The sequence below is a fragment of the Tinamus guttatus genome, unplaced genomic scaffold (genome assembly GCF_059628265.1).
Source record: "Tinamus guttatus ecotype Peru unplaced genomic scaffold, ASM5962826v1 Tinamus_guttatus_pri_ptg000716l, whole genome shotgun sequence".
In the NCBI taxonomy this organism is placed as follows: Eukaryota; Metazoa; Chordata; class Aves; order Tinamiformes; family Tinamidae; genus Tinamus; species Tinamus guttatus.
Window position 1 is genome coordinate 1346031 of NW_028289250.1, and position 20998 is coordinate 1367028.

Genomic DNA, 20998 nt, shown 5'->3' on the forward strand with positions numbered 1-20998 from the left:
CCCCAGGAACCCATTGGCCTTCTTGGCCACGAGGCCACACTGCTGCCTCATGGTCAACTCGTCGTCCACCATGACACCCAGGTCTTTCTCTGCAGAGCTGCTCTCCAGAAGGTCAGTCCCCAGCCTGTACTGGTGTCTGGAGTTATACCTCCCCAGGTGGCCTTGTTGAATTGCATGAGGTTTTTCACCGCCTAGTTGTCCAGTCTGTCCAGGTCCCTCTGGATGGCAGCACAGCCCTCTGGGGTATCAGCTACTCCTCCCAGTTTCGTATCATCAGCAAACTTGCTGAGGGATATCCAGGTCATTGATGAATAAATTGAACAGCACTGGACCAAGGCCTGACCCCTGGGGGACACCGCTAGCTACAGGCCTCCAACTAGACTCGGTCAGAAGGTCAGCACTGGTGCCTACTACACTCTCGGGCAATGCTTCTGCCCATCCATCCTTGCCCTGTTCTCACCAAGGCTGTCACTGCTGGCCATGTCACCCTCAAAGTCAAGAGAAACCTGGCATAGGCACCTGCTGCTCCTGCTTCACTCTTTTGTGGTCCATCCTCAGAAGACTGCCAGCCTGCCCTAATTTGCTCATGAAGTGCTGGTCATGAATTATGTCAGTAGCACACACTGCCGCCTCCCTTCATTACCCATTACTGAAGCCTATGTGAGAAGGCAGCTCCTCAGCTTCTCTTCCAGACACACCAACGGAGGGGCCAGGTCCTTCTTCACGAGCTGATGGGACCAGGATAGGACACCGCTTGGTGCCAGTTGCCATGAAACGGGTTCCGGCTACGGAGCCACCCCCGCAGCAGCAGAGGCCGCCGGCGAGTTGCTGCAGCCCTGGGGAAGGGTATGAGCGGCTCCAGGAAGGCGCGCGGTCCCCAGCGCCTGCGGAGGGGCCCTGCCTCTCCGCCTGCTTCAGGCCTGCCACGTGCCCCCCCAAACTGCAGCTGCCTCCCACCAGCACCCAGCAAGGCCGGGGCAGAGGGAGCCTCTGCTGAAATCAAGGCCCCGACGGTCTGGGCGGTCAGAGCCTCACACTGGGCAAGTGAGCAACGAGCAACAGGAGCGACCGTTCCCCAAAGCCCCTGTGGATCTCTTGGGCTCCTGGGCTTTGGCTGGGCACGGGGCAGGGACGAAGACAGAGCTTGGCCACAGTCAGCCCCAATGCTCACTCAATGGTCACAGCCAGCCCCAATGCTCACTCCCCCCACACCACCCAGACACTGGAGACCTTCCCACAGCGCTGGCTGGCAGCAGCGCTCTGCAACGCCCCCGCTCCTGCGGCATCCAGGCCTCTTATGTATAGGAAGGGGAAGCAGCAGCTCGGGCTCCCCATCCCAGCCAGCAAGGAGCTGTGGTTCCAGCTCCAGGTTTTACTGGCCATCACCGGGCAGAGCAGGTACCACCACAGGGTTTGGGAGCTGCCCTGTGCGGGTACTGTCCCTTTCCCCCAACTCCAGGTCCGCACTGCTGTGGGCAGCTCCCCTAGGAGCTCCTCACCACCTGCATCTTTGACACCCATCACAGGCAGGTGAAGCTCCCTGTCACAGCTCACCTGAGCATGGTGCTCAGCCCCCTCTCCTTTACCTCCTGCCACCTGCAGCGAGAAGGAGTAAGAGCCTCAAAGCCTGCTGCTCCTCTTCCTGGGGAGAGGCACAGGCCCCCAGACACATCTGGCTCACTTGGCACTGCTCTATACTGCCATATGCCAACCCTTCCTGGGCACTGTCCCCCCACAGTGTCCCTGGGCTGAGAAGAGCTGCAGGGAGTTGGCAGGGGAAGGTGGCTTGTGCCAAAAACCTCCTCTTCCTCTTCCTGCACCACTGATTATAACCCTTTGAGCTCTGTCATTCAGCCAGTTCTCAATCCACCTCACTGTCCATTCATCCAGCCCGCACTGCCTGAGTTTGCCTAGGAGGAGCACAGAGGGCCTATTGAGCCCACAGGGCTGCAACTTCCCCACTACTGCTGGAGTGGGCAAGAGGATTCCAGCTTTAGAAGGTGCAATCAGGAGGGCCCATTCCTGCTAGAGAACTGGGGTCCAAAATCCCAAGTTTCATGGTTTCTCTGCAGTCTGTCTGGGTAGCAGTCAGTCCTAGATTGGAGGGACCTCCACACTCCATTTCAGCCTCTAAAACTGGCATCAGCATGTGCTGGGGGGATCTCATCTCCAATCACAGTCAGAGAAGAGTTCAGAGAAGGATTCTGTTGCCAAAGCACCAGGACTGGCATCCCTCAGTGGCTGATCCCTTCAAAATGCCTTTGCAGGAGCTGGTGACAGACCAATCATAGATTGACGTCTGCCTAAAAAAATTGTAGTATTTCTTACCCCAAAAAAAGAAAAATTCTTAGTTAATTGTAAAACAATTTAATTGATATCCTTTATTTAATAGAGTTCTGCAGGGAAAGTCGAAGTTTCTTCTGATTTCATTTGTTTTCTAAGCAATAAGAGCACTCTTACTGGAGAATATTGGTGGTTCTAAGTAGGCTTGTCACAACAACAGTACCAACACGTGCTTTGTAAGAGTCCACAGTATCATGAGCTGCTGTAATACTACTGGAGTGTTTGCATTTGAATAGTGTTTTTATTTTTATAATTATATTTTTATCTTTTATATATATTCTGTGATTCTGAAAGTGCATTCCTGGGTAGAAACTCTCTTATAGTAGGTGTGTGGGCTTCTTTTTTTCGAGTATATGTGTATATTGATTTCTAGAATTAACACAAGGGAAAAAAAATCTTTTTTTTTTTTTTGTATATAAGGTATGTATTTTTAATGCTTTTTAGCTCTTTGCTTTTTAGTTATGAAGCCATACTAGAAATCATCTTGTACACACAAGGTCTGCAGGTTTAAACAGAACAGGTTTAACTAAGCTAATCCAATCTTTTCTCTGAGTGTTTATTTCAAATTCTAGGTTTGTTGAAATCTGTTGAATTTAAACAGTTCCAATAAGCCAAAACTCCACAAGAGGGCTCTGCCAACATGGATATAGCAGCACTAGCTCTTTCCCTGCACGCACTTCATGCATGATGTCCATTCAGACCTTGCAGCTAGACAAGGCCTTTATAGGAAGAGTTGCTTTTATGAAAAGCTGTCTTAAAATGAACCAGAGTATGCCTGTTTCGACATGACATAAAAGCACCTCTTTTGCATCAGAGTCTCTAGCACAGTTTAAATTTGGGTGTTTAAAACTGCTATAGTTGCAAGTGTTAATAGGATAATAGGTATTGCAATTCACTCTGGCTCCTTTTTGATGGAGGCAGCTACTACAGGGGTCCTGGCCAATAGATGTCATATGATTTAACTATGGCTGGGATATGTATAAATCACAACAAAATTACTTGGATTTTTTTTACAAAAAAAAAACGTATATAGGATATATATGTATGTAGTAGGCCTTCCACATCTGAAGAGACTTGAAACATCAGTAGTTTAAAAAAGTGTAGCAAGGCTTTTGAACTCAGTCATATAAGGAAAATGCTACTATGTATGAGAAAAATATCTTCCTTCTATGCAGAATGGAACACAATAAAGAAGAAGAGATGTTTGAAGAACACACACAGAGCATTGTCAGCCAGCTGAGCCGCTTAGGTCTCTTTATATCTTTTAACACAACTTCAACTGACATTCTGAATTGAAAATAACTGAGTAATGGCAATCACAAAAATATCAGGAGAAGATACATTCCAGTTCAAGGAGAGATTTGTCTCAAAGAGCACAAAAGAAAAAATCAAGTGATGAAGGTCACTCAGATGCCATTGTATAAGTCCGCTGGGCTCGTTGATATAGCACCTGTCCAATTCACAGCTCTCGACTACTTGCTATTAGTAGAGCAGCCACTGTTATTACTAGCACCAAAAGATGCATAGGTGTAGAGAGCCAGAGCTGCAGTGATGTAGGAGGATGAAAACTGGGCATAATACACAGGAAAAGCAACAACAACTTTAGAGGACTAATGCTTACTAACTGACACCAGAGCGGGCTCCTTCCCTGTGGCCCAGGGCTCACATGAACACCATGATGTCTTCCAGCGGCTTTCGGGTCAGTGCAGGCACAGTGGCATCCTTCTTGGGGTAGCCGACCGGGAGCAGCAGGAGAAGCTTCTCATTTGCAGGGCGCTGGAGCAGCACCCGCAGCTGGGGGCCACAGTTCAAGGGTGTAGAGGTGACTGTGTACAGACCTGCGTTCTGCAATAGGACAGGCAGGAACAAGAATGACATGAAGGTCTCTTCTCCACATAGGAACAGCTCATCAGGAACAAGAAATGACATGAAGGTTGATGCTCCACAGTTGAACCTCATCAGCCCTGTGATCATTTTCATATTGACTAAGCTGTGAAATACTGCTTCACTAAACTGTTCTGCAGGATTTAGAACACTGGATTTACTAATAATCACAATAACTGTGGCTGCCTTAAAAAATAAATAAGAAAAAAAAAAGAAAAAAGATCGAACATGCCTGAAGAAAACTACATCATTTCTCCAGAGGAGGGGTAGCCCAGGCTGATGGAAACAGCCAGGTCCTGCCTGACACGTCTGCAGGTTGTACAGCAGGAGGTCGCAATCAGCATAATAGGGGGACCATTTTAATCAACAGTACAGTTGTGGGGATATTGCTGGAATATCATCCCAAGGGGTTAATCCGGCTCATGCTAAGAAATACTTTTGGCTGGCAGAGAAATGTCTTGCAGCTCTGTGAGTATTTGTTCCTCAAGAGTTGTAGCTCTCAGGAAGAAAGGGCAAAAGAATCATAGAATCATTACGGTTGGAAAAGACTTTCAAGATCATCAAATCCAAGCCCTTCAACACCATACCTGTTAAACCATGTCACTAAGTGCCTCATCAACACTTTTCTTGAACACTTCCGGAGGTGGTGACTCCACCACTTCCTTGGGCAGCCTATTCCAATGCTTAACTACTCTTTCCATGTAGAAATTTTCCCTAACATCTAACCTATCAGTTGGATATCAGTTAGAACCAGTAGCCACCTTTCATAGTGGCCAATAATTTGTCTTACAGCAGAACCCCAAAATATGCATCTTTCCCCCTCTCATACAAAATCTCACAAAAAAGTGAAATCATCTGATAAATAGTCAGACAGCTGATGTTATCTAATAGCTGTTGCTACCCACAGCTGAGGAGCATACTGAGACTTGTGCATGTGGATTTTAGTCTCTTCTTCTATTTAATGCAAGCATTTTCAGGAGTTTCAGGATATAAAAGATAGCCAGGAACACATGCTCAGGCAGTGGACCTCTCAAGTTAAGTGACACTTATGATTCTATGGATAGGAGGACAACTAGTAGTGGAGATGCTGGATGTTATGGGTCCATGACAGAGACCGTGTTCTTTACTATTGACAAATAATTTCTAAGACCTTTCTTCTCCTGGTAGGGAGACTATGGTAAAAAGCTGAACAGTTGACAGGGAGTCTCACAAGTCTCATTTGGTGGTGGGCTTGCTCAGACTTAAATGGGGCCTTGGCAGTCCTATAGCCTCTGACTACAGCCAGTGCTGGCTCTGCCCCATTCCCAGTGCATCCGCTTTGTCCTCAGATCTATGGAGGAAAAACACAGACCCCCTGTGCGGCTGCAGAGCAGCCGCAGCCCCATGATGTGCTCCTGCACTGCTCTCTTCTCAGATCTCGCACCAAGGAAGTCCTCCTAAAGAACAGCGATGTGGGCAGGAGAATATCACTCAAAACTGAATAGGGGAGAATTTCCTGGTAGGAAATTGGCCTAATACAAAAGGTGGCATCTTGCTGTCATCCTGCTGCCAGGCCCTGCTGAAAACTGGAATAGCTTCCCTATTTAAGCACTTGTGTGAGCATATGAGATGCAACAAGCAGAACTGAACACAGAAACCACTGAGAAAATCCAAGTGGCTGATGTCAAACATGCTGTGCTTTAGAGATCATTTCACCTTCAGAAATGCCTCAGAAAGACTGATGGGAATGGTACAGCCTGTTCTGTGAAATATGTCTCTGATTTTTTTTTTAAATTTTATTCCAGCCCTAAAAATGATTTAGAGTCAAGTCATTTTTTTAAGGTTTCCTAAAAGTGCTGCTATGGCACTGCACAGTCATACCAGCCCTGTTAAGATAAAGCAGCAATCACAGGTGCTGAAGTCTGGGCATGGAGAATAGTGACAACTCTGCCAGGTAAGCTGCGTTACATTTTTCTTCTTGTTAACCTGTACTGAGGACAGAAATCACCTTCTCATACGTGGCTCAGTGCAGAACCAGCACTAACATTTCTCATGTTAATGAGGATTGAGTATTTAAGTAGGAAAACTCATTAACTAATTCAGATTGAGTGAATTAGTTATTCAAAGAGTAACTTTAAAACTCAAAACTAAGAAATATTGCCAGGGATTAGAGCAGTTTCAGGTGACTGATAATGTTAAAATATAAATTAGTTTTGTTTAGTCCTCATTTGGACCAAAGGAAACCTGACTCCCACTAACTCCCAGAGTGCCAGTTCTCTCAACATACCTGCAGTGCAGCAAGCAAGATACCACAGGCAATAGAAACGCTGATTTCGTTATAGTAATGGGTCTTCTTTTTGCCATTTGGAAGTCTCCCATAAACCTGTTTGAAAATGAGGATCAGATAAGGAGCAGTGTCCAGGTACTCTTTGATCCAGTCGGTTCTGCAAAAGACAATGTTTAAGACAATTATCTTGCATTATTTTCACTCTCCCATAAATCACATTTACTGCCCACAGAGGTGCAGTCAAGATATATAACAATTATAACACCAGATTAAAAATAAGATTAAGAACAGTTACAGCAAACACTTAGATGTTATCAGCTTAAGCATAAACTTTTCCATGGAAAAAGGCTTCAATGGAACTCTCTGTTTTAACACATTCAGCCATGGAGTTGATATGCTGACCCAGAAGAGTGGAAATGCATAAAAACAGCAGGCAGGCCTTGACCTCTTATCTATGAGCTGGCCTCATGAGCATTTGCCCTTGAGATGATTTAATTCTTGGAATTCTGAGGACCTACGGCTCAGCTGTTATCATCAGTGCCATCTTTTTTTGTGGTTGCAGGAAAAACTGCTAGCAAAAATGTTCAGAACTGCTTGTCTTAAGGTATTAATCTAAATATATTCTTACAGATTATTATCCAGTTCTGAGTAGCTCAGCACTTTTAGACTTCATTTGGTTCTTAATTCAGTATTATGAGAACATGTGCAATAAGGATATAGGATTTAGATTTAAAAAGGTGTTTCTAACAGTTCTCATACAAAATATAAAATTACCTTATTTTAGTTATTTATAGAGCAAGTATGTTTGTTCATCTGAAAATAAACAGCCTAATGAAATAGGTTGGGAAAACTGACTCTACAAAACTTTGCATAGGTTTCATTTGACAAGCAATAGATTTCCTCCCATCGTGTGAAGTTAAGCAAGTCAGTGAGACTTTGCAAGATCTTTGGATCTTGCTTAATTCAAAAGATCTTGCTTAATTCAATACTTGCATAGGGTCTGGCTGTGAGCGAAAAACAAGACAATCTTATTGTGTCACTTGGATTTTCTACACTGTGGCACTTTCAGCAAGATTCCTGTCTTCTTGACGATCTACATAAAGCTGTACAGAGGATTGTATGGTATGCTACACGTACATATGTGAGCTGAACATTAATGACTGTGTAATAATAAGAGTATGATTCACTTCTTTCTGCTGGCAAGGCTGAAGCACACAGGTGTGTGTGTATCTGTTACCTACCCCTGTGTGTCTGTTACCTACCTTTTTTCACCTCACCCGTAGAACAAGATAGCCAGCATTAAAACATAAAGATAGTAATTTTTATTGAGCTCTTGCTGGGTAAGGGAAAGGGCCACAATATAGAGAGACCCTACAACATTCTGACAAGGACAGTCTCTGACCCCATCTTCGTCCTTCTCCTGTAATCAGAAAGTGGGAAATGTATCACTGCTGCCCTCCTACGTAGAGCAGGAAAACAGGGGAGACTAAGGAACATGGACCTGAAAGAATATTTTCAAAACAAAGTTTTTTAAATTGAGCTGAATATTTTAAGGATATTTTTTCTTCCTAAAAACATGTAAAAAAAAAACACACAAAAGAAGAAGCTGTATATAATTTCTCAGTATAATCTTTCTTATACCAAAATCCAACTCACTTTAACCACTTAGCCAACTGATATTTTTATACCTCAGTCTTTTCAGGTCATTAACCCATCTGTCTCCCATCCTTTTCTTATAGTTTATTTCTTCTTCTTCTTCCACAATCTTCCGAATCTTATGTTTTAAATCTGGATCTTGCACTACTACAAAGGTCCAGGGTTCAGTGTGCGCTCCGCTGGGTGAAGTACCTGGGCACAAAAACAGGAAAAGATGAAAACATGGCACCATGCTGAAGGAGGGCCTTCTTTGGAGAGATATCAGCTTTTCTTCGTGGCCTTTGGGACTAACCACCAGAGCAAAGGGAAAGCAAGCTGATGAAATGGGAAGAAATAAGTTCTTGCTGGCCATCTCTATTCATTTGTATCCCGAAGAATATAAAATCCCATTCAGTTGACAGAGGCTGGTCCCACCAAATAGCCATCTTTCATAGGAAGAAAAATTTAGAGGCTTGAATAAATTCCTCTGTGCTTGTTATAAGAAGGCAGTAACATGATGCTATATAGGCACGCAGTGGTGTTAACGCAAAATATTCTGTCCAAAGCAACGCACCCTCTGAATATGCAGCCAACTCTGAGAGAAGGTTTCGGCTGAAGGGCAAAGCTAATGGATTTTTGAGAAGCTTTTTGGGAAGCAAGGCTAACCAGCCATGACCAGGAATCCATTGCTTGCTGACAAAGATAAGGAACTGCAGAATGTAAACATCTGCCATACAACACACAGGTTCAGTTCGTTGTGCCCAAGACAGCTGGTGAACGTACATGTGCAAATACTCAATCTGCACTTGCTCATTCAGCGCTGACCATTGGAGGACATTTTATCTGCCTAACAGATGAAAACCTGAAACCAAAGAATATACTTACCTGTGCAAGCTCACAGAGCAATAGGACAAGGAGACCATGTAGGTCTTCTAGTCCCTTGTAAACATTTTTAAAATACTGGAAGTTTTTCCAGACTGTATATTTGCTTCTTTGAGCACTAAATTCAGCTTAAGAAACACTATGAGTAAAAAGTTTAAACTCTCTTTTATATTATGCAGTTAAATCAAGAGCCTTGCCCCTCCTCAAGTTTGAATAAGAACTCGTGACATATCTGTTTTGCTTTGTTTTCTTTTCCTCCCCACAAAGCTTTCAGGGTTACAAAGCACTTCATCTGTACTCCAGGCTTGTTCACTTTGCTGCATTTGCCAAAACATGTTTAGTGTTTTAATGAGCCCCAGCTAATTAGAAGAAGATGGAGACTCAAAAAAATATGCAGTATAAAGCAGCACGCAGTTTTTAAAGGAAAAATAATGCACTTCAGATACTAAGAATCTCTATTATTAATCCTGCTAGAGGCTGTTGAACTTTCCTCTAGGGCAGCTTTTGAAAATTTTGCTGTACTAACAGCAGCTGGTTCATAGATTAAGAGAAATAATGAGGGTCAAATTCATTGCTGGCTGAAGTCAACATTGCTAAAACAGAGATGAGATTAGGCCTGGACATTACCGTAATGATATGAAACACATGAGTTCTCAAAAAATGAAAATTTATTTCTGACACTCACCCAAATAACCTTGACCACAGTCCTTAGCATAACACTGCAGCCATATACAACAGGCACCAAGTACTGAGGCTGGAAGGGGTGGGTTTTGTAGTGGTGGTGGGGAAAGAAAACCTTTTTTCTATGATAAATCTTAATCATTTGTGTCAAGCAAAATATGTTGCATGAGTGGATCAATTTCCTTTTTTTTTTCAGAAAAACAGACAAAAAAAATCCTTACATGGTAAATATCCTCAAAATTAATGGCATTTTAACACATGTAAAGTTCCTAGAATTTAACATTTTTGAGAAAGAAACATCTCAGTGTTTCTACTTGAAAGCTGTTTCACAAAATTAGGCTGCGATTTTTGTTTAAATAATGCTTTTAAAGATTGAAAATGAAAATTTCATGCAGTTAGTTAGTTGAAATAATCATGTTTTTTTTCCTTCCTGTTACAATGAAAATGAAAAGCAACTGCCAAGTCCTAAGTCTTTCAGCTTTTGTGCAGCACTATAACTGAGTTGAACAGTCATGCTATAGTCTTTTTTTTTTCTAGACCTTCATCCATTCGGTACCATACCTGCTGTTCTGATGACATTATCGATAACCTCTCTGGGGACTGGCTCATCACTGAGAAACCTGACGGACCGCCTCTCATTAAGAAGTTTGTAAAACTCTTGTGACCTTTTAATCATTTCAGCTTCAGAGTAGCGCTTAGCGGTGAAGGGGACGTGGGCAATATTTTCCTCAAATCCTTGCCACTCTTCATCAACCTCTGCAAGACAACAAAAGAAGTGAATCAGGAAATATTAGGGTTTTCTTTGCTATATCTTTGGCATTCACTGCTGTAATGCACTTTGGCTTGTATTTGCATACATGCCACTTCTGCACTGCTGGAAAGCCTTAGTCTGAGGTTACAGCTGACACAACTCATGGATTTCTAGCTCCTGCTATCAAATTGTAGAATCATAGAATGCTTAACGTTGGAAGGGACCTCTAGAGGTCATCTAGTCCAACCCCCCTGCACACACAGGGTCATCTAGAGCACGTAACACAGGACTGTCTCCAAGCAGGTTTTGAAGATCTCCAGAGAAGGAGACTCCACAACCTCTCTGGACAACCTGTTCCAGTGCTCTGTCAAATAAACATCTTTAAAAGCCATTAGACAGAAAGGGGAACTAGGGAGGGGGAATGTCCTGGCTCACTATAGCAAGTGTGATCCAGGAACAAGTTATGGCCTTCTGCACTACAGTCTGCAAACTCACCTGCAAAAGTGGTTTACAAGCTGAGTTTACATGAAACTGCAATGTCAAAGAGGCAAATATACAGCCTTCTTTCCTCATTAAGTAAATGTGAAAATGTCATTTTGCAAGCATTCTAGTAAGAAAAAAAAATCAATCAAACTACTAAAGTCAAGGTGAGGGCTTGACTAGCAAGATGTGTAAAAGCTCCTCAGAAGGGTTGAATGTCGGCTCCTTCCCATATTCATGTTTCATCCCAGGAACATTACCAGGTTAGGCTCCGTGCAAATGTGATTTGTGGTTAAGTTCTTTGGTTTCAGAATACTTTCAGTATGAGAGGAAGTGGATGGAGACAGCTACACTTAGGATAACAAGGTATTAAATGCACAATATTGTATTTCTTGCCTATAATTTAAGGACTTAAATTGTGCTTCATTTCATGAAAATCTGCCCCCCTCCTTCTTTTTTTTTAGTACCATAGATACCTGAACACAAATTCAGCTTCTTTCTTCCCTGCATTCCTCGTATCAGTGAGGATAGCATGTTTTGCACTTATGACATAGAAGAAAAAGGCATTTAAATTTTGCTTTTCAGCTAGTCAATAGTATTGAGCAATCTGCTACAGAGTGCTGAGTGAGGAGAAAAATAATCCAGTTCTTTTTTCAGTCACCATTAGGCTATTATTCAAAAAATCATAGCAATCTTCAGTGCAAACTCAGATAGCAATTATTTCTGTGTTTTAGTAGTATGCAGTTGTCCTGTAGATCAGGCTGATAACTTGTCCATTTTATCAACAATAGTAAAATGTTTCCAAGTGTGGCTCAGCACGTGCAAGTGGCTGCAATCCATGCAGTTTCGTATGTTGAATCTGCAACAAAAATTTTGCATACAAAGAAGTCACCAAGAACATTTCTTTCAGCATTACATGTTTTTGTCAGTACTCTGAATCACAGTCTGCAAAGATCTGGGGTGTCTAAGGTAACGGGAAGAAGTTACCAGTTGCACATCTTTCTCATCTGCCCTTTCTGTTTTATGCTTGTTATCACGAATGATGATTCAATAGCATCTATTGCCCTTTGCTAGCATTCTGATGACCTTCAGAAACTTTCACGTTCCCATTTTGCTGCTTCTCCCCCAATTGGTGAAGGGGATACCATGAGTTACAACAGCTATGCTCACACTAGCAAATAGTGTGGTAATCTGTAAAGAGGGAGAGCTTCAGCTGGGGACCTGGCATGTTAGACCACTAACAAATAAAAGTGTGTCAGGTAAGACAGGCTGACCTCACTGCCCCTAGAAGAAAGTCAGTATGCCATCTCTCCATGAAGACTCACAGGGAATGCAGTTGTGGAGCAGATCTCAGGATACATTTCTGTTCCTCTTGCCTCTCTACATCTTCTTCTTCTTTTGGAAGAAGATGTAATCCTCAGCCCAGTTCACTGGGTCCATATAATAGGAGACCTAGTGACCTTAGCTCAGTTTTACCAAGTCAAGTTGCTGGGAAGTTTTGTGAAAGAATATGAAATAAAGGCATACAAGATAAGAATGGTAAAATAATAATAATAAAAACAGTAAAAAACTGCTGCTACAAGCAGAAGTGTAATATCTAAGGCAGTAATAGTTAGCAGCTCAAGCATTTGTGAGAAAAAAATCTGATCTGAAAATGTGTAAAGCCATACAAGAAAAAACAAGATGTCAAGTCAGCAACCTTTTCCAGCATGAGAGATAACAGCACGGCCAGCAGAGAAGTTTAGAGGGTGCCACATTGTCTCATTAGGGCAGATAAGCTTATCGCTGTTCAGCCTAGTATCTGCAGTGTATACTAACCAATAAATAATCATTCTGTAGTCTTGTACAGAATTTCTTTACATGCTGTAGAGCTTGCTCAACTGTAATTAACCCACTGATACAGATACGAGAAGAAAACATGCAAGCTTTGGGAACAAAAACTCTCATTCAAGTTTCTTGTGAAGGGCAGATGTGGTTCCAAGCTGGTTTGCTGCTTGCAACTGCTTTGATTTGTCCAATAAAATATGTTCTCCCTCCCCAAATCCATCTTGCATATAGCAGTACTGCTACTACTACAAAAAAAAATTCTTTGATGAACTGAAACTTAGTAGTTACAAAAACATGACATATGGCTTAGTTTGATCCATCGCCACTCTTGTATGAGGAGTCTCTAAATGGGGAAAAAATTATCTTTATGTTAACAAAACCATGAAATCAGCTCAGGCTGTGAATATGCATCAGAAAGCAGAATCTGACCAAAAAGCTATAGTCGAAGTAGGTATTAGATTGATGTCTTGGTGAAAATTTGGGGTCCAACTGTAGTATTTTGCTGTGGTGATCACTTGATATGCTGTAGAGACCATCCCTATCCATTTCCCATTAACAAGCTACTGTTGTGTGCCCTGGAAATAATCCTAGACGTAGTCAAAACTAATTCAGGACCCAAGAGTTCTCATGTGCTCTCATTATTTACTTTCTTAGGATGAGGATTTAGGAAAATTCAGAAAGCAGAAAGTGGGGTACATTCAGCACACTTTACCTTTCATTTAGCCTCTACTGATGATGGAGATTTATTAGTCTAATTTTGGTTCCTAAGCAGATCAACGACATTTCTAGTCATCTCTTTTTCTAGTATTACTAAAAATTTTTCTAGTATTACTAAAAAAACCATGAAATATCTTTTTGAGTCAAGGATATTTAAATGAGTGTATAAACTACCAAAATCCTTTAAAAAAGAAAGTTTGTTAAATGGGAGCAAAGTCTGGAAAAACTTTGTGTAATCTGTGTACCTGGCTTTGAAACACGAAGAGGAAAATAAAGTAGGTGATAAATCAGCAATAAATATGTAAATGCCAAAGAATAGCAAGATGAGTATCAAAATTAAGTTACTTACAAGTGCACTATTCAGAGACCTGACATAGTGGAAAGACTGCCCTTAGTCAAAAGGGGATGTTTGTGTCCAGCTGAATGTAGAGGCCTAACACAACAAACTGGATGAACTACCAGCGTGTGCCATAGTTCATGAAACAGGGCATGACAGAGAGAAGAGAATCAGGATGCAGTAACAACAGTAGTACCTGGTCTGACTTGTTCAGGAAGCATATCAATAAAAAAATAGGGAATAACTGATGTTATATCAGACTGCAAAGAAATAAAAACATAGCACAGCTAAAACAAAACTTGCTTTTACAGATACACTCACTTTTGTGGTAGTGTGGAGCCTACAAAGGCTTCCAATATCACATCTGAGTCTCAGGCCATATTTTTAAGAGAAGGTCATACAGCTTCAACTCTCTCACTGTTATGAGATATATGTGGGTGGTATAGCTTTCTAGGTGTATATAGAAGAGGAAATATGATGATAGTACTAGAAACCAGGCTTCCCTACTGAAGCAGCTGATAGCTTAATCAAATAACTTGCTCTTTTATTGGCTTGGTGATTGTCTTAGCTTCAGTTTCATTGAAAGGGGTAGACAGTTAAAAAAAAAAAAAAAAAGTACCGCTGCATTCTAGATTAGCAGTTGATAAAGTTTAATTGGCTAAATGAAAATGGTAAAGAAAAGCAGGTCTATGACTGTGGGTCACAGTTTTTACAGGAATAAACTTAGGGAGAATAAGAGATAAAGCAAAATTAAGTTGGAGAGCTCAGACTGAAGAATTCATGGATCAAGAAGACTTCTTTAAATCAGAGGTATAAAATTCATCTTTGTTCTAAATTGATAGATATAATTGATTTAGTAATGTCTCAAAGAAATGATACATAAGCAGTTAGGAATGGAAGAAAAAGATTGAGTATCAAAGAAAGGTGGAAAGCATTAGACTTGCAGTATCACCTAAGGCCAGACCGAGCTAAATCTTATGAGGTTTGTTTGTTTGTTTTTCCATATAAGAGAAGAAACTCTTAAGAAATATATATTAGAAATAAGAGTTTAGCACACTCAAAATGAGAATACTGGAAAAAGCACGAGAAGAATCCAGAAGTGACAGAGATGACTTAACATAGCTCTCCAAGCAACTTTTTAAAATAAATTCATCTATTATTTATGCCACCATGAGTCTACCATTCACTTGTAGCAGTTAATGCTATCATTATGTTAAGCTAGAATCATTATCCACACAATCTGTTTAGTGCATACTCTCTATATCTTCAGTTGCTGTGTTTGGACATATTCCTATCTCTACATCCACATCGTTCAATACTGCAAATGTCTTGTTTAGATTTCTATGTATTCCATCATCTGATGGACAACAGGCGTGCTAGCGAGTCTATAAGCCACATTCCCTAGATTCCCATCACTTGTGTTGTACATTTACAGTAGCCCACTCAACTTCCTGATTTTTTAAGCAATGCTGCATTGGCTTTGGCTCAGATATCCCAAGTGAAACCTTGCCTTCTTCCCAGCAGTTCACACTGCAGCAAATCATCAGCCTACAAGCCATATAATAAATTCCACCTATCAGACTGTAGCAATAATTCTTATTATGACTTCCTAATAACACACTCACACTACTACAGTGACTTGCCATTTCATTTCTGTTGACCACTCTTTTTACTCACACTGACCATTTCTTGTGTAGGTAGCTTGTAGTTTTATATCAACAACAAATTCCACTTGCACACTGGTTTTATGACAAAACCATCAGATAATAAAGACTAGTCCCAAGACCGATCCTTGAGAAACATCACTATTAACATGTCTAATGTGTCTACTTTCCAAAATAGCTGCTTCAGTTTCTTATGCAAGAAACTGCTTCCCAAGCCTAGAATTCTTTTTCTCATCCTATCCTCCAATAAAAGGATACAATGTATGGAGAAGCAATTAAATGCATATGAAGTAAGTCCTCACATCTTTGGATTTTTGAGTCCTGACCTCCTTGTGCTTTTTTGCATGAAGGCAGTGAAACATAGGTGAGTATATAGCAGGACTGGCAGTTAGAAGAAATTTTTAACTCATAGTGGGAAGTCTTGGCACAGCCTTCTAGCAAGATTAATTATATGGTATCAAAAAAGGCCAGTTTTTAAGAGATAGAGGCTGGGACAGCAGAGAGATAAACACAATGACACACTATATCCATTTAAACCCTATGTTCCTAAATAACACATTTATGTTCCTAAATTACATATAATAACAAAATGATATTAAATTGGAATATTAAACAGCTACTGCCTCACTCATGTCACTACCTTTATTATTAAAAGATATCGGAAACCTTTGCATGTGGTGGGGAAGGAGAGAAGAAGTATTTCAAAGTGGAGAGGTCTATTTTAAGAAGTATCACGAGAATGAGAAATGCATTTTCAAAAGAGATTTAGGCCTTTGCACCTTTCTTTTTAGTCCTTGAGTACAGTATATTACCAAGCAAAGTCCTCACAGTTAAACGTATAGCAATAAAATACCTTTGCTGATAATCTCTGAACTGAATGCCCAGAGTAACGAGGGTACAAATCAAATTAATTCTAAGCCTCCACACCACTGTAAAATGGTTCTGTATTTACCTTATCCATCAATTGTTTGGCCTTCACGTAGGAGCCAGAAAGTGCTTCTTGATTTGAGCCTAACAGGTGTAGTATACTAATTAACTGGGGAAGGATGTGATTTCAGCGGCATTACATTCACTCAGCTGGGGGGCGGGGGCTGAAGACTGAATCATTTGACTGCGTTTGCCCTAGCAACAGTCCAAATCTAAGGATGTAAACGTAGCACTGTGAGGAACTAGGTACTACCAGTTTGGGATCAGAGGCCTGTGACTAGGAGAGATCCATTCTGATTCATCATTCAAGATAAAGCTAAAGAAACATGTTTTCATATAGAAACATATAATCATAGAATGCTCAAGGTTGCAAGGGACCTCTGGAAGTCATCTAGTCCAACCCCCCTGCGCACGCAGCATCACCTAGAGCACGTGGCACAGGACTGCGTCCAAGCGGGTTTTGAAGATCTCCAGAGAAGGAGACTCCACAACCTCTCTGGGCAGCCTGTTCCAGTGCTCTGTCTCCCTCACTGTTAAAATTTTTTCCTTAACTTCCTGTGGAACTTTTGATGCTTCAGTTTGTGGCTGTTTCCTCTAGTTCTGTTGGTGGCCACCACTGAAAAGAGGCCAGCACCATCCTCCTCACTCCCTCCCTTGAGGTACTTATAGGCACTGATCAGGTCCCCTCTCAGCCTTCTCTTCTCCAGGCTGAACAGGCCCAGCTCCCTCAGCCTCTCCTCATAGGGCAGATGTTCCAGGCCCCTGATCATCCTTGTGGCCCTGTGCTGGACTCTCTCCAGCAGCTCCACATCCCTCTTGTACTGTGGAGCCCAGAACTGGACACAATACTCCAGATGTGGCCTCACCAGGGCTGAGTAGAGGGGCAGGATCACCTCCCTCGACCTGCCGGAGATGCTCTTCTTAATGCACCCCAGGATCCCATTGGCCTTCTTGGCCACGAGGGCACACTGCTGCCTCATGGTCAACTTGTCGTCCACCATGACACCCAGGTCCCTCTCTGCAGAGCTGCCCTCCAGAAGGTCAGTCCCCAGCCTGTACTGGTGTCTGGGGTTATTTTCTGGATGTGTGTCATTGGTAATCACATATGGACTAATACAGGACATGGGCATATGTACATACACAAAGACTGTTTTTGTTAATCTGCAGTATGACAATTTCTCATTGTGGATCTCAAATATAAGGAAAAAAGTTGTAGGACAGACAGGACAAACAAATCTGAAGTACTGCCAGCTGAGACATTAAACAAATTGACTGCCTGAATGCTATCCACTTAACAAGAGAGCTGGCTTCCTGTCTGCTCCAAGAAGCATCCTTCCCTTCAGCCAGAGAAAGCACAACAAGGACAAGCTTGGTAGCATCTGAATAGCCCTTCACTTCTCCAGTAGCCGCTTCTGCCCTTTTCTTCCATGAAGTGACTCTACAGAGTCTGTCCAAGCAGTTCAGCTAATGATGCTTATTGCTTTTTACTGCATGCGGTAAAGGTACGCGCCTTGCCAGGGAAACATCCCCGCTTCACCACTCATGCAGGTGGTGATGGCCCAGACAAGGCTGAACGGTTTTGTGGTGCAGTTTAGGAATACGATTTGCTTCTTGAAGCCTACCCCTGCATTCAGGGTGCTGTGCACTTTTGGTTTGCTTCATTCTTTTGTAAAGTGCCCTTTTGTTGATCATAGTCAGATACGGAAAACTTCATCCTTAGCTGCTTCCTTATACCTGGGGCTATTCAAAATTCAGCTCCTTTAACTAGAGCAGGCCTAGATTCTAGTTTTAGAGAAGACCTTAAAAATGTTAGATCTTATTTAATGCAAACCCTCTCCAGAGGAACTTTGCCTTTAACCATAAGCCACTGAGACATCTAAATAGAAAGGAGCTTTTCCAATAAAGTAAGACTTTAGTAAAGTAGTAGAATTTAAACAGCATGCAAAGGGTTCTTTAATATTAACAAAAAATCTGTTTATATTCTATGCCTCTATTTCTACTTCTATCATCTACTAAGTTAGTGAAAATCTGAACATTAACAAGGCAAATATTATTTGATCCTTAATTATAGCATTTGTAGGAAAACATATTGCCACATTGTCTTCTCACTTATGTTGGAGTTTCTCTACTGACGAAAAATTTCCTCAAACATGTTACAAGTGTTTAATTTTTTCTGGAGATAGGGGATAGGCCAGAGATTTTTGCATAGATGCTAGTTTAGAACAATACAGCATTGAGGAAAGGGTCTTTTTTTGTTGTTGTAAAAAAAATATAGCAAGAAAATTGACTTTAAGATTACAATATATTTTACACAAAGGGAGGCTTTACTAAAAAAAAAAAAAAAAAACACTTTCTTTTAGCAACAGGGAAAAAGAGCTTATTTACCTGTCAATTTTTTAAAAGCAATTTTTAACTAGCACAGCTTCAAAATAATGTCTGAATAGAAGACAGGAAAAAAAAAAACTGTGACAGAAAGGAATAATATTTTGTACACAAAGATATGATAGTAAGGCTTATTATTAGCAGGTAATAGCTTCACTTACTTAGAGGATTTAAAATTTTAAACTGATGGAAATGACCGTAGTCAAAAATGTTGTGGAATCTCCTTCTCTGGGGATATTCAAAATCTTCTTGGACACAATCCTGTGCCACATGCTGTAGGTGACCCTGTGCAGGGGGGTTGGACTAGATGATCTCTAGAGGTCACTTCCAACCTTAATGATTCTATGATTCTATTTCACAATGATAATTCATAGATTATCACTTGAACTAGCCACAGGAATTTTGATTTGAACTAAAATAAGTGACAGAAAGAAAATACTGGATAATTTTTCAAATAATCTGTTTTGAATTGTATAATGGAAGACAAAGCCTAGAACTAACTTTTAAACAAATTTTGGTTATTTTGGAAATAATCACCTTCGTTTAAAAGGTTTCAAGTATCAAATGTTTCTGGAAATTGGTATACAACACTAACTCAAGCTACACTCATCTCACGCAACAGAAATCATGTTTCTTAGCAACAGGCATATTTCCAAGAAAAACAATTTAAGTGCCAACATTCCTAGAAGCTGACTTGGGGAATGTGCCGTTAAGGGACAGAAAGCCTTCAAAAGCGATATTAGGAAAAGAAAAGAAAGTCGTGTTGAAAGTTAAAAGCATTACAGGAGCAAAACTTGACTTTACAAAAAGAGTAAGGGAGCTTATGCAGGATAGTGAAGAGGAAAAAACACAGAGAGGATGTTTTGTGCTCATACTTATGTCAGAGTTGTACAACTGAAGTCGATGTGGAAAAGGACATTCTGTACAGGTGCAGATACGCAGCTGAGTGAACAGAGATTAGCATCACCACCACATTTTGTTCTTAAAAACTACACAGATTATCTCCAAAATGATCCCAGTTCTAATCCAGCTAGAACTGTCATAGACATTCACAGAAGTCACATAGGAGGAAAGAAAACTGAACACATATTTTGACAGAAGAAACAGTTCAAGAAAATGAGCAGACAAATGTAATAAATCCATTTCCTTCTCTTTTACAAATGCAGAGATCAGACATAGACTATGCCATGTAGCACAGGAAAGTAAGTTGGATAAGATATCTACACAACTAGCATGCAGACAGAAACTAAATCCTCAGGTTTTCCCTTTTCCTTATTAATGAGGACTGGGAAAGGGGAGGGGGCTTTAGCAGTATCTCCTTTCTTTTCCTATATTCTCCACAGAGTGCTTCATAGATATGAGATCTTCTGGGCAGGATGACAGAGTGCCCTCTTGAAACTACTTTTTTCATTTTGCAACTCGACCTGTGGAATCGAAAGAAATGCAGATTTACACCAAGAGCAACACTGCACCTGCAGTGCCTCCTTTCCCAGAGCTGACGAGCTCGAGGCACTACAGCAGTGTAGCACTGCTACAGTATTCCCCATCACTCTGGAAAGGTCCAAGAGATCACACCTCATTTATGCATAACAGCAGATAAATTTCAGACACCAAAATGACTCCCCTGGTTAATGTTTCTTACCTTCTTCCTCTACGTGGTGGTCAGAACCATCTTTTAAGTCTTCATCCACCCATGGGCGAGATGGAGGCTTGCTTTTAGTCTCATGTTTTCCTCTTTCTCCATTATTCTTCTTCAGTATTACTCCAACCAAAACACATATAATAGCTATAAAGACTGGAGTCAGGGAAGAAAAGAATGCCATGTCTATGAAAATGTGGAGCTGTCTTTCCAAGTTCGATATTTGCTCTCCTGAGAAAAAGAGGAGAGAATGGGAACAGCAGAAAGGCAGTAAGTGGAAAGGGGTGGACCCAGCTACAGAAAAGGAAGGAAGGTTTGGTCCTCAGCCTCTATCCTGCTTTTCTGCTTTCACTTTTCAGCCACTGTTCCTGCAGTCTCGTGCAGCGAAGAAACTGCTTACAAACAGCAAGCAGGGGCACTGTCCGCATATGAGTACATAAATGCTGCCAAATGAAAAAAAAAAAAAAAACTTCATAACATCAGACTAAGAAAAACCACTCCCCCATAACTGTTTTAGTTATGTAGATTCTAATAATCTTACTTATAATAATAAATATGAGTATTAGGAATGTGACTTTTTAAA

The 20998-nt window shown here is 41.3% G+C and overlaps 1 protein-coding gene across 1 annotated transcript; it reads right to left on the bottom strand.

Moving 5' to 3' along the window:
- Positions 1–3804: 3804 nt before the first annotated feature.
- IYD (iodotyrosine deiodinase) lies at positions 3805–20720 on the bottom strand. Its single transcript, XM_010221549.2, has 5 exons — positions 20419–20720; positions 10253–10447; positions 8182–8341; positions 6494–6650; positions 3805–4188 (listed from the first exon to the last, which is right to left on the bottom strand). The coding sequence occupies exons 1-5, from the start codon at positions 20597–20599 to the stop codon at positions 4006–4008; spliced, it is 876 nt and encodes a 291-aa protein (XP_010219851.2). The 5' UTR covers positions 20600–20720; the 3' UTR covers positions 3805–4005.
- Between the last annotated feature and the right edge of the window lie 278 nt (positions 20721–20998).

Coding starts and splice junctions, on each gene's coding strand:
- IYD (XM_010221549.2), bottom strand. CDS start 20,599: ATGGCATTCTTTTCTTCCCTGACTCCAGTCTTTATAGCTATTATATGT. Junction 10,448..20,418: donor CCACCACGTAGAGGAAGAAG/GTAAGAAACATT, acceptor GTTGTCTTGCAG/AGGTTGATGAAGAGTGGCAA. Junction 4,189..6,493: donor TCTTGCTTGCTGCACTGCAG/GTATGTTGAGAG, acceptor GTCCTATTGCAG/AACGCAGGTCTGTACACAGT.